The 14,159-nt window shown below is 35.1% G+C and overlaps 1 protein-coding gene across 2 annotated transcripts in view; it reads right to left on the bottom strand.

The window, feature by feature from the left end:
* Positions 1-3,562: 3,562 nt before the first annotated feature.
* The window catches only part of Vps50 (VPS50 subunit of EARP/GARPII complex), a 95,323-nt gene continuing 84,726 nt past the window's right edge, over positions 3,563-14,159 (bottom strand). For both annotated transcript variants that reach the window (XM_048340033.1, XM_048340034.1), the window contains 5 exons: positions 13,236-13,332; positions 12,153-12,311; positions 8,383-8,504; positions 6,474-6,663; positions 3,563-4,235 (listed from right to left, as the gene is read on the bottom strand). In XM_048340033.1, coding sequence (XP_048195990.1) covers positions 4,116-4,235; positions 6,474-6,663; positions 8,383-8,504; positions 12,153-12,311; positions 13,236-13,332 — 688 coding nt within the window. In that variant the 3' untranslated portion in view covers positions 3,563-4,115. The remainder of the gene's footprint in view (positions 4,236-6,473; positions 6,664-8,382; positions 8,505-12,152; positions 12,312-13,235; positions 13,333-14,159) is intronic.

Below are 14,159 nucleotides of genomic sequence, written 5' to 3'. Positions count from 1 at the left end.
TTTTACTTTGTCCCAGGGCTTGTTAAAACACCAGCTGAAGAGCTCTGTCCAGAGTTTCTGATTTTATTGGTATGGTGAGTAAAAGAGTATGCATATCTAAGGAGCTGCCAGGTGATTATGAAGCTGGATAAGTACAACATTTTCAAAACCACTGATCTAGGGCAATCTATTAAAATAAGTCAAGCTCCATCCCAGATAGTTTGCAGGTGATATACAAACATTGAAGGGAATGACGTAAGCCCTTCCTTCATCCTTAACAGGCAATATGTCCAATTCAAATGCCAGTGTGCATCTCTCCTCAACAACATGCGAGAAATTAATCCTCCTTCCTCAATACTGAGAAATCAATAGACAAACCCCAATCACTGTGTGATCCACATGGAGGTTAATGTGTACAGGTGAACAGTTCAGCCCCAGTAGAACTGATCAGCTTCTCAGGACCTACATTCTTATATTTCATCCATCTTCAAGGTCTACATAAGGTTTTGTGCTAGATGCTATCCAAGATGCCCTCTAGAATGGATGGAAATTCTGGTCTCTTCTTTCCTTTATAGGGACTCCTCCCTCCACTAACTAATGGGCCAGTATAAGAAGTCAGTTTATTTGATAGAGTTTAGTGACAGTTCAAGTGCTTACAGATACTGCTTGGCCATACTGATCACTTCTTAAAATACTTAGAGACATCTGCTGCTTTGGGTGCTTGTGTTCCCACACCAACCTTGCTGATCCTCAAAGATGCTCTTCTCTCAGCCATTGCTTAAATGTGTCTTTTTGGGAGGAGCCTTTCCTGACCTCTACCCCAGACATTTCCTCTGGAATAGTCTCTCCAAAGATCCTATCAAATAGCCAATCATAGTGCCTGCCTACAAAACACAGGTGCAGTCTGATCCCTGTCTCACAACACCCACTAATACTGCAGCAGTCCCAGCCCCTTTCCTGCCTCTCAGGGTTATTGTACTAGCTTTCCAACCTGAGCCTTGTTTTGGTTATGGGTTCCTGTATAGTCTTCTCTCAAATACACAGGCCTTCTGCAAACAGCTCTGTGAAAATTGGATTACAAGGGTGTCTCATACGGTTCCCTATTGATTTTTTTTCTCCACAAAAGCTGTCCTTGAGACAGTCTATTATAATCTGGGTTTTTTGATATATTTATTTGCCTGCTATTTTTTGGTTGGGGGTTTGGGGATTTTTAGTGGTACTAGGGGTTGAACTAAGGGCTTCATGCTATCAAACAGGGGTTCTACCCACACATCTCATCCTCCATTAAGAATTCTCATTATAAATACATTTGACATTTTGTCCTTGTAAGAGTTGTGCAAATTAAACTTTTAGGTGACCTTTAAATTTTCATGAAAGATAGCAATTGGGCAAATATTTTCCACAATAAAAAATATCTGCAGAAAGCTGGACCTGTGAAACTTTAACAAAGATTACACAAGAGGATTAATAATTCTCGTTATTAATCTCTATCCAGGGCTGAATATCATTTTATTGATCACAAAGTCTATATCAAAATTATTCTGGAGTAATGAATATATATTTTTCCTTCCCTGTACCACTTCTATTCGACTTGAGTACAATTTGTATTCATCATCTTCAGACCCACTGTTCATTACAAAAGATAACTATGCTTTCAAACTGAATTAAATTACCAGCCTTTTTTATGAGGATTTTTCAGTGTATGAGTAAAGAAAAAGTTATTTAACTTAACTTAAAGTTGCATGTTAGCACATAGTTAAACAGAAATTTAAAAGCAGTTCTACTTAAAGATATATCATATGATTCTGGCTTCAAGAAAAAAATTGATTTCATTTTAAAAGTTGAATAAATGAGCTTATTAAAGTGACTAATGAGGTCTCTATAGTATTTTTGTAAACTGAAGCAAATTAGGTCATCTAAATTGCCCTGTATCTTCCTAGCATTTAAAGATGCAAAACAGTGAATTTGTATAAATAATCATCCTTTCTCAGGAGATATTAGTTTACCAGGCTCCTGTAACAATTCAAAATCTAGAATTTTACAGGATACTTTCTTTTAAACTGTTACAGGAATATTAATACTCAAAAAAATTTTTGGATATCTCTGAAAGTTTTTTGAGTGTGTAATCCCATTTACTTCTGGCTTTTCAATTCTATCTATCTTAAAATAAGTTTTCCAAGATATATTGTAATTCAGTATCACTGCATAATATATTTGAGAACTGTCCAATAATTCGATTAGGTAATTCTATGATTCAAGTCTCTTGTTATTTTTTTGATACTGGCATTTGCTAAGCTACCTTTCAATGTAAAAAACAAACAAAACCTTTTTTTGAGGGCTATGATGTAGCTCAGTGGCAGAGTACTCAAAAGCAAGTGAAATGTCCTGGGTTCCATACCCAGTACTAAAAAAGAAAAAAAAAAAAAGAACACTTTCTTAAAAGCTTAGAGAAGATTTACCATTCTTAGTTTGAAGATAGAGAAGCAAATTAAAGGTAAGTTAAAAGGTCTGTCAGATTGTATGCCTGAGTCTCTTATCTCCAAAGATAAGTATGTCTTTTGTATCAAGTCCTCTTACCAGGAAGGAAAAATGGACTCTACTAATCAAGTAATTGCTCTCCATTTTACCTAGAACCAATGAAGGTAGAAATGAATGGAAAACAACTATAAAATCCATGTTAAAAAAAAAAAGAAAAGGAAGCATTTGCTAATCAACTGAGAAATAAATAAGATTGATTCGTCCTTTATGTGCCCAGCTGAATAAGCCATTTCAGCACAAGGCTTACCTTCTGTTTGTTTTGTCCAAGTGGCTGCAGAACCTACTTTATCATTACAATCTAGTAACACAGCAGATCACAATGGCACCAAACTCATCGCTTTATAGGAGGAAAGTTTTAAATTGGCAGTAAATAAAGTGTGAAGCAACTTGTGACTGAAAATGAAAAACTCTCCACAGAGACACACACATGAACACCCCTCCCATCCCAGACAAATGCTAGAAGTGCTTCACTGTATACTGTGCTGAGAACTTCTGGAGGTATAGATCATGCAGGTAATCAGTGGATCAACACGGTAAGTCAAAAAGGGCAAGAACAAAGTTTCTTTTACACAGCTGGCCGACAGAGGTGTACGGCAAATTTTCATGTTGTATATATTAACAAAGCTATCTGGCGCCAGTGCAACATTTAGAAGAATAAGACATGGCTACTACAGGCTAATTAACTCAGTCCTAAAGTTCACCACTGTCTGCATTCATGCCAAATGAGTATTTAAGGAAAGTAAAACTATGGCCCTATATTTATGCAAAGTTAATAGACACCTCTTCCCCAAATCAGGAGACTCAGGTATTGCTGTCCTACTATGCTGAATTCAAAGATAGGAAAACAAGATTGAAATATTGCATATTTTTATAAAGGAGGATAAAGAAAACCCCACAATAATCATTCTGTATGCTACTAAGCACTAAAAAGGTACTTCTCACCATCAGGGTTTAAAATAATAAAAAACGATTACAGTTTCAAGAATTCTGCCTTCCAGGTTAAGAAAAAAATATATATATCAAAATGCAGTCTCACACAAGCTGATTCTTTTACAATGTTACATTTATTAAATCTCATCATTTGTGATCACTTCATTATAACCAAATTAACCTTGACATAAATTTGACACTTAAAACATAACATACTGATTTTTCAACTATTTTACTTACATTTACTTTTAAATTTTCATGCAGCGCTCATAATTAGGAAAACTGTACATCAACCCTTTCATATTATGCTTTGTAAGAACCAAATTCAGAGCATTAAAAAAAAGCCAACATAAAGTCACTCTCCAAAAACTGCTCAAAGATACATTAGCCACAGTTCTAATGACATATTAATGGTACAATCTTTTTGACAAGGCAATAATATCATTTCAGGAAAGAATCACAACAAATGAGACCAAAAGTTGAAGGGAAGAGGCTGGAGCAAATAAACGTCATTGAGAACCACACACATTTCAGTATTTTCCACCTTCCAGTTGCAAGGAATGTACACAAAATTTTTCTTATCAACAGTTGTCAGGAGCACAGGGAAACTGCCTTTCATATCATATATTTTGAGAGAAGACCAGTGCCAGGAAAGAGAGCTGTGCTCATTATCTTTTAGGTCTATCTATATCATCTATAGCTGCCAGAAGTTTTTGTCTTGCTTTCTTATTGATATGGGATCCCAAGCAAACATTTACCAGGTTGGTCAGCTGCTTCGTTGAATATTCCTGTGCAAAGAAAGAAGATGCAAGTTCAGAACACAAAGTACATATGTGTGTGATCAATGATAGGAGAGAACAGGGAAGTTCAGTGAACACTAGAAGCCAGGGAGAAACAGCACACATTACAGTTGAGATGCAGAGAACTTGTTGTCTGAACAAGAAAAACAGGGAGTAAAGATACTACACCATAGAACATTTGAAACACAAAGCAACAGAACCCATTTTATAACCTGGTAAATAGGACAAATCCATGGTTTATATCAGCTTCAAGCTCACACATGTAAATCTGTTTCTGTGGTAAGTTCTGAAAATATACTGTTCATACAAAAATTTTAAATACAACTATTTTTTAAATCTCCAACAGAACTCAAAAAAGATTAAAAATAACTAATAAATACTTTTAAAAACAACTCATTTATACTTTCATACTATTCAAATGTTTCCTGAATTTCAGTTACCAGGATAATAATAAATTGGGACTTATCAGAGACACCTGATGGTTTGATTGTAAAGGATGAACAGCAAAAGTTGTAAATAGCCATGTACCATTATCTAAGAAGAAAAGAACATCTAAAAAATAAAAACAACAGAAAATCTGTCATTTTTTGTCAGCCAATAATGGAGTATAATTTGAAATTCAGAGGAAGAGTTCATTCTAGCAAAGCAAAATACTATTGGCACTGGGTAAAATCAGTTTTAATCAGTTGGCACTTAGTGAGAATCCACTGCCACCAAGCACTGAATTTGGCCATATATGTAGTTTTTCTAGAAATTTCCTGTTTTCCAGGAGGAAAGACCATGCAGCAAGTGTCTCAACTGCTACTGAGAAAATGCCACCAAATGACAGATATTTATCAGAATATCAAGCTAAGAAACTTGGACGTTCTCTATTAAAAGAATAAATCCTAAAATAAGTATCATTCTTGCACCCAATAAAGGCTAATTAAGAACTGTGAGTTTTCTCAAAAGAATTCAACCCTGAAGTGTTTGCAGCTTACTAACCTAAATGCATCCCAGCACTCAGGAGTCCATATGCAGACAGATTTAGCATTTGGGTCACAGATATCCCTGGGGTTAAGAGGTAAGGTTTTCCTCAGTTCTGGTTTATGCCAAAAACCACTGAAAATAATCTGTACATTTTTTACTTTGCTTCCAATCTAGAGTGGACACATTTGCACACAACCCAGCAAACACTGGTGCTCAGGGATAGAGTTCATTTGATCATTTTACAATGTTAAACCTTGAAAGGATGCACCTAAAAATTAAATACAAATATTACCTATTTCCTTATCCAAATGACTAAAGTATCACATAGGTTCTACCTTGATAGCCTGAGTATAAACACTACAGTTAATAAATTAACAAGATTTGGTGACAAATCTTTTTTTTTTTTTTTGCAGGGGGGGTATGCTGGGTTTTTGCAGTTGTTTTATTTTGGGGACAGGATCTAGCTATGTCATCCAAGTTGGGCTCAAATTCCTTCCTGATTGATCCCCTGCTTTAGATGCTGAGTGCTTAGACTGGTGATGATTTTAATATCTCCCATGTTTTCATTAACTCCATTTATCTATCTGTCTATTTATTTATCTATCTGTCTATCTATCTATCTACCTATCATCTATCTATTTATCATCTATCTATCCAGACAAACGATACAAAAGTCATAGAGAAAAATCCCCATACCAAGCATGCTGAAATGATACATGTGAAAGTTAAACTGTTAGAAACTTCAGCATGCTAAATAACTTATAGTATTTTTCCTACAAACAAAAAAATTAAATATATATTAAAGGTAAAATCTAATTTAGGATAAAAGTCTAGTTATTTACATATTGTTACCTCCAATTATCATTAATACATGGCAGTACTTTAAGGCTGTACTATTTCACATTGGGAAGAACAAAGCTTAAGTAGTATAAAAGACTGCAGCTCATGAATTGGTTCAACATTACTAGATTTAATCCACCTTGATCCTAATCAACAGATTCAGGAAAACAGTAAGTTCTCACTTTGGCTATATTTCCAGCATTCTAACGGTTCAAAAGCGCACAAAAGCTTAAAGAGCACTGCACAGACACAGTGTGAATATGATTTTTAAAAAACTGAACTGAGCTAAGTAGTTCATGTTTTAAAAAGCTGATGTTTTTACACTTCATACTAATAATTTATAATTATATAATATACCAGACAAGAACAGCACAAAGGGAAGGAATGAAAACTTAATTAACTATTTCTAGTTCTCACCCTGTGCTCTTTGATCCAGCGTTCCATGTCATTCTCAGTTAGGTAGTAAGCCTTGATGTAGGTTTCCACAAATTCCTTATCAGGAATGGGTCTAATATCAGTCAGTTTTTCAAGTTTCATTAAAAACTGCTGGAAATCCAATTGCATTAAGGCCCGACCTTCATTACTGCACTTTTTGACGTTGGCATATCTAAGATACATAATTGCAAGACAGCACAGATGATGGCATGATTAGGGAAAGAATCCTTTAGGTATCTGAACTTCCCCTAAACTCATTTGAGTAGATGGTCCAAAAAAAAAGAAAGCATTCAGGAAAAAGAGTATATGATCCTGTGTTACAAGAAATCGGTTGAATTTGTGCCTGGCATTTTAACTATCTGACTGAAAGAAAAACAATTTTTCCTATCTGACCTCCGTTTTCCTCATTTGCAAAGCAGACTGAAGACTTCAAGGTTCTTTGTTCCTCTATGGACTATAGCTCTTTGCACCCAATTAACATACCTATGAGAAAGTTGAACTGTTACTTCAGTTAATCTAGCTGCCAAGAGTTATTTATAAAACTAAGCTCTGAATATCCCGAAGTAATCCATTTTATAAAACCATTCAGTACTATAACCACTGGATGCAAAAGAAACAAATTAAGTAATTCTCCCACTAACAGTATATATATTTTCCAGGATAAAACAATTCCGATTTATTGTGACCTCCCACACTGTTGAAGCATTATGTTTTGTAAGGTGAATTAGCAATCTGCATAAATATATTAACTTTAACGGTACATATTTTATTAGTCCTAAGTCAGTATATAGCTCCTTTAATTAATCATACAGAACATGGAAAATTCAACTCAGGGAATGAGTTATTTCCCCTATGGAAAGTTGCAAGAGAATCACAGCTTATATTATTTATTGACCAAGCTTTCATTTATTTTTCAACAAAGTGATTTATATAGAAACCTAACATGTATTACTTACTTTTCTACTCTAAACAAGTTTACTGAAAATACTTTCCAGTCTGAATTATTGAGACAGCCATTTTATGACTCGTAGCATTGGAATTTCCAATACAGAGAGACAAGACAGCTGTCAGTTCATCCCCATAAATTTGCCATTTTCTAATACTTCCCATTTTATAGCAAATAAGAACTAAGGAGAATTGGATGAATAAACATGTAAAAATTCAACTAATGTACAACTCTACAGTACTGTACATGCTATTTGACATATCAGTTTGTCTTTTGGGGATGTTTTTGATGTATTACTGATTTTTCTCTGTGTTCACCTGTGGCAGACTAAGCATGGTCTTTCAGTAAGTGGGAGAATTGCTAACAACTGGTCTGTAAATTAGCACATAAAAATGATACTAAATGTTTAACAATAACTCAAATATGACAGAGAAAACAGGAATACTGAAACATGGATAATGAGAACTGACATTACCAGCAGAAATCTCAAGTCCATATGTCTTCTCTGAGTTTACAATCAGTATGAACTTGGACAAGTTATTTAAACTCTGTAAGTCTTGATTTTCTAAGGCTATCTCATTAAGTATATAGAAAGAAAAATAGTGTCTGTCAAGGAGGTAAGTCACATGTTGGTGATGCGACTCAGTGAAACATTTGGTTCAGTAAATGGCATATACTTAGTGCTCAAATGTTTGGAATAATTGTCATAAAAATTTTACTTTAGGTAATAACTATTAGTCTAGTTTTCAGATAATTTAATTATTCCTTAGTCATCTACTAGCTTGGATTGGTACCACCAGCAACAAAATAAAAGCACAGAGACAGGCACAGTGAGGTTTAGAGTTTCTTCTCAAATCAGATTCCAAATTTGTCTATTATTATCTCCACCAATTTCCTCCATCCACTAGTGATAGCACAGACTGTCACCCATCATTAAAGACTTACCCTTCTACAATAGTTCTATTAGCCAGTCGTATACAATGTTCCCACAGTATATTAGACACAGGCAAGGGTATCCGAACTCTCTTTGACACTTCATTTAACCTTCTGTTAAACTGCTCAAATTCCTAAGAACACAAAAATGTAATCAACTGTGAATGTCATTTTAATGCCATAGCACTTCCCCCCAAATAGTAAAAGAACATACTTCATCTGAAAAAAAAAAAAAGTATCAGTAGTAGCTGACAATGTCAACTATGTCCAAATGTTGCTTCTTTGTAACATTGTTATGGTTGTCACTATAGACTAAATGAGCCCAATGTCTCAATCTGGCTTTAAAACTACATTTGAGAATCCAGTGTTTAAATGGTTATTTTAAGAAATTTCCAACTGAAAGTTAACTCTCTGTAATCTGTTCTCTCCTTAGAGAGCAATCTGATGTTATTTTCCTTCCTAACATTATTTGAAAGTGAATTGTACCAAATGATATGAAAGCCATGGCACATGTAAACTTTTAATACAAAGGAAAAAAATACAAAAAGTACCTCCAATTATTCACAGAAAAAAAATGGAGTCTCTTTATTGGCTATTAATTTCTATGACATGATGGTACTAAAAAGACTATATGCTGCTAATTTGGGAACTTCAAATAATTAGATGAATGCAAGATATGGTGGTCTTCCACAGATGATCTGTTTGGATTCCTTTCTTCATGTAAACCTGGCCATTTATAAGAGCAAGTGCCACAGCCTTTCTTTTGCAATGTATTTTAACAAATTTAAGAAAGCTTAAAATGATGCTCTTATTCTCTGGTATCCTGAATAGAGAAGTGACATAATGTCTAACAAGACAGATGTTTAAATGTTCTAATAACATATAAGAGAGAATAACCCAAGCTGATTGTCCCATCAGATGTAAAGATAATTGTGTTACTCTTTGCTCTTTGTTGCTTCTTAAATCACAGTTTTCCTTGCTGATTTATTTTTAACAGTTCATTGCTTTTAATCATTTTTTAAGAAAGAAGTAGATCCTCAATTCACTAAGTGCACCACTGAAAATCAAAGTAAAATAAATAATGGCACTTTCTGTATCATTTCATGGATCTAAAAGAGCAGAAGCATTTGACATGGTACTTACTTGTGTGTTTAAACTGTTTTGAATTTCAAGAGTCATAGTTTTCAATAAATTTCATTAATTGTTTATTTAAAGATAAAGCTATATGCTCATGGTACAAACTGACATTCTTACTGCTAAATTTAATGTTTAAGGATGGCAGTCACTAAATGAAAAATAAAAACCATTTCACTGTACTTATAATTCTCTCTTGCCAACAAAGGTGGAAAAGCAATCCAAAGATCCAAAGTAACAGCAATAATTAACCTTTATCCTTAAAGAAGGCATTAGCCTACTGAAAACTGGATTTAGGGTACTATATGCTGGTTCTTCCTGATAATTATGCTTCTTGGATTTAGGAATAACTAAGCAAGTAACTCACTCTAGTATATGTATATTAGTCTTTATTTATTTATTTATTTATTCATTTATTTATTTTTCTTTCCTGAGTTCTGAACTCAGGGACTTGGCTTGGAACTCTAAAGCAAAGGCGTGCCTCTAGCCCTGATTTTCTCTCATTAGTTTTAGGGTAGTGTCTTGCTTACTGGCTGGTCACATGCCTGAGTTGCTATCCATCAACTTTAAGCTTCTCATCATAGCGGGGATAAACAGGGTGGCATCATCACATCCAGCTTCAGGGAAAACAGATTCACTGGACTGACACTTCTACTCTTCTCAGCTCACATACCTTAGAATAACAGGTGAACACCACTGTACCCAGCTATGGACTGAAAAAGGGTCTTGCAAACTTTTCTGCCTGGGCTTGCCCTGAACTAAAATCCTCTAGATTTCAGACTCTCAAAAAGCTAGGCCCACACAAAGTAGGATCAGCAGAAATGGTTCCTGCATCCTCTGATGAGGAGCACACTTGACATATGGTATGGTCTGAAGGTTTGTATCCCCCTAAGTCTACATACAGAAATCCCAGTGTCAATGGTGATGGCATTGAAAGTGGGGCTTTTTAAAAATTGAGTTGTGCCCTTTTACCATATGAGCGTACAGTGAAAAGGTTACATGTATTAGAAAGTAGGCCATTACCAGACAGAATCTGAGGACTGATCCTGAACTTTCTGGCCTTCTCAACTATGAGCAACAATGATTTGTACTATATAAACAATCTAGTCTGTTGTACTGTTAGAGCAGCTGAAACAAACTAAGGCAGTATGTCATAAGGCAATGTCATTAATTGCAAATTATATTACCATTTCAACATTCCATTAAGAATTCACAACTGGAATCTCCTGTGTCCTCTGCAAGTCTGTTTTCCCTTCCATTAAAGGTTAATGATCAGTTAATTCAGGATGGTAAATAGTACTCTTGTCACTTACCTCTTAGATCTCCATGGAAACTTCTAGACATTATTTAGTAAGACCATTGAATTTGGACATAGTCTAGCAATCCTCTGGCGGGTGAGGGTGGGGCTGAAGGGTGGGAGAAGCAGGACTACTAAGGAGGACTAATAATATGGTTATCTTTGTTTCAAGCTACAGCTCCTGAGTCCTTAGGCTTCTCAGGCTACTATTTATTACCTTGAGGTAAACAGTCAAACATAAACATGTAAATGAGATAAAAGTCAGGGATTTTAAAAAGGCTCAATTTCTACCATTACCAGTGGCTCACACTTATGATCCTACCAACTCAAAATGTTGAGACTTGAAAGACTGCAACTGGAAGCCCACCTGTGTCAAAAAGACTGTACGACTCATCTCCAATTAACCAGCAAAAAGTTAGGCAGAGGGTATAACTCAAATGGTAGAGGATCAGTCAAGTAAGCAAGCTGATTAAGTGCAATCCCCTGAATTCAAACCCCTGTGCCTGAAAAAAAAAAGGGAGGGATGCTAGCCTATTTCTTTATCGTGACAAAAAAACAAAAATAAAACAAAAGAAACAAAAAACTCAACAGATATTTCGGAACACTGCCTCCATCTTCTCAGATACTCTTTTTCTTTACTCAGATATCACATGGCTTATATCTCCACTGGACCAAAGCAAATACATGGCATTTCTCACCTATATCTTGTCATTTCCTATCACTATTTACCTCTTTTTTTTTTTCTTTTCATGGCACTTGACATTACTTCTCAGTTCATTGGTTACTCCTATGTCTGCACTGGCAAGTAAGTTCCTTGAGGGCATGTAAGTTCCTTAATTCATAAGTATAGTATCTCTATTAGTGCCTGACACTTATCAGGTGATCTATAAATATATAATGACAAATAAATGAAAATGAACTACAGTTCTTTCTAAGGAACTTATTAATATAGGTCACTGAAAGCAAAGAGCTATTTCTTTCTATGACACATTGCCAAAGTAATGTGATTTCTACAAAATACAATTTGGAATAATCAGGGGCATGGTTATATACAAGCTCAACTATAGAAGTAACTTGTAGTTAAATAGGAATATCTTCTTGAGTTTAAAGTCAAGATCATTGGGGTTAAGTAATATGAAAGTCACCCATGACAGGAAATAATAAACTCTAACTCAACATGGGAAACTAAAACAACAAAAAAATCTATGAAAGAGAAAGTTTTAGATCTAAGTCAAAATTCAGAAGTCAACCTATTCTAACTCAGGAACTTTAATTCTGCAAGGGAAAAAATGTGGTAGTAACTATGTCACTGACAGTACTCTTAGTAGAACGATGTTACCAAGGTACTTGCCTTTAACAATGCATCTACATATATGTTGTGCTGTGACATAATTTCCTTTACATCCCACTTCACGCTAGCCATTAGGAGCAGCATCTGTTCGTAATCAATGGCTTTCCCAGCTACAATCCAGTAAATTGGCTTGCGCAGTTCACTGGCAGTTGAGACCGTCTGAAATATATTATACAGAAATGAAAATAATTATCTTTACAAGCATCAAGTTCATAAAGAATATTCTGCCCCTCTTTCTAGTATACATTGTACCAGAAAATGAAACACTACAAATGTGGAGACTTAAATTATGAAAATATTCTGGTACAAGGATTTACTCAAAATATAATTTTCTTCTATGCATTTCAATTTCCAGTATCCCAGTACATGATTCCAGAATCTCTCACCTATGATGTGTAAAAGCCTTCAAACCAGCCTTGTTTTCTCCATCTAGACAAGCCAACTAGAGTCTATCCTTCACCTGCCTCCAACGATTCTGTCCAAAATACACACTAATATACTGCTTGATTGTTTCAAACTCTCTCCAGTAGCTTCCTAGGGCATTCAGAATGAAGTCCAACTCTAGGCTGAGTGCTTCCTAAGATGTGGCTTCTGCCTGTCACTCTTATCACTAGCTCTTCCATGTTCTGTCAAGTGGGCTGTCTTCAGATGCTCATATGCACCATGCTCTCTCTCACTCTCTGGTGTTGATGTATGCCACCCCCTTAGTTGGGAATTTGTTCCCAATTTACTCTCTCTATCTGGGCAGTACCGTGTAAACCTCTAGACATCTATCCTCCGACTTCAGCTCCATCTTCTTTAGACTAGGTGGCATTTGCTGTCATTCTTCTTTCCCCTTATCATAGCACATATTATAATGTATTATAATGTAGTTTTAATTAGTTCTCTTCACTAGATTAAAAATTGTATGAGGTGTTTGATAGGTACTTATCTGACATAGGGAATCCATGAGTAAATAGATGAAGATTCCCTCTAGCTCTCCATTTTATAAAAATTTTGAAGCAAAACATACCCAAACCAACCTAACAACTGGTGAGAGTCCCACCTTGATCAGGTTGAAATGATCAGTAGAAGACAACTGACCTGAGAATAGAACTGCTGCAGAAAGGGCTTTTTGACTGCAGGCATCACAGCATCCAGATGTGGCTGAAGGAACTCGAACTGTTCAGCCAAGAACACCCTAGAGGGAGCAAATAACTATCATATAAACAAACTAGGCAGGCCTTCTAGTCACTGAGTCCATACAAGCAATCCAAGATCTCCAAGAAAAACATAAAAATTAATATTACTTCCCAATTTAACTAACCACCTTGTTCTCCGATATGCTCACTGACAATCTACACAACAATGAATGCTGACACAAGGGAATGGAAGTTGAAGTAAGAAAACAGTAACCTTTTTTCAGTTCCATCAAAGATGAACAGTTGAGATCAATTGACAACCATCTGTTGTGAGACTGTCATGGTAATGGGAGAATTACTTAGTTGTTAGAATCAGTCCTATAAGTATGTTATGTTAGCAACATAAACATTATTTTGGATAAAAATTTCAAACATCTAGTTACTAACTTGAAATACTAGACTCAAATCCTCAGACTTCTTGAAAATTAGCATACAAAATAATTTAGCAGGACCCAGTCATTTGAAAAATTAAAAAAAAAATCTCTTTACCAGAACTTTCCTTATGCTACTTAAATGTAACACAAATTGCATCTTAAATACAATATCCTCCCTCCATTCATTCTTCCATATATCTTTCCAGCATTGTGTCGGAGAGACTAAATTGGCAAAATGACCTCAAAATTTTCCTTTCCTAATCTCAATACAAGTTCATCAATAATTTTGTATAGTATTTTTAATAAAGCTTAAATACATTTAGAAAAAAAACAATAGTTTAAGGAAGATAATCTGATTAGTGCAAATTGTAATATTGCTTTGCATGTAAGACATGCAAAGACTAAAGAAAGAAGAAGGTATTTATTGTTAGAGAGATTCTTTTAAAAAATCC

This window comes from Perognathus longimembris, chromosome 2 (genome assembly GCF_023159225.1).
Source record: "Perognathus longimembris pacificus isolate PPM17 chromosome 2, ASM2315922v1, whole genome shotgun sequence".
Classification (NCBI taxonomy): domain Eukaryota; kingdom Metazoa; phylum Chordata; class Mammalia; order Rodentia; family Heteromyidae; genus Perognathus; species Perognathus longimembris.
This window is presented reverse-complemented; position numbering and strand designations above follow the sequence as displayed.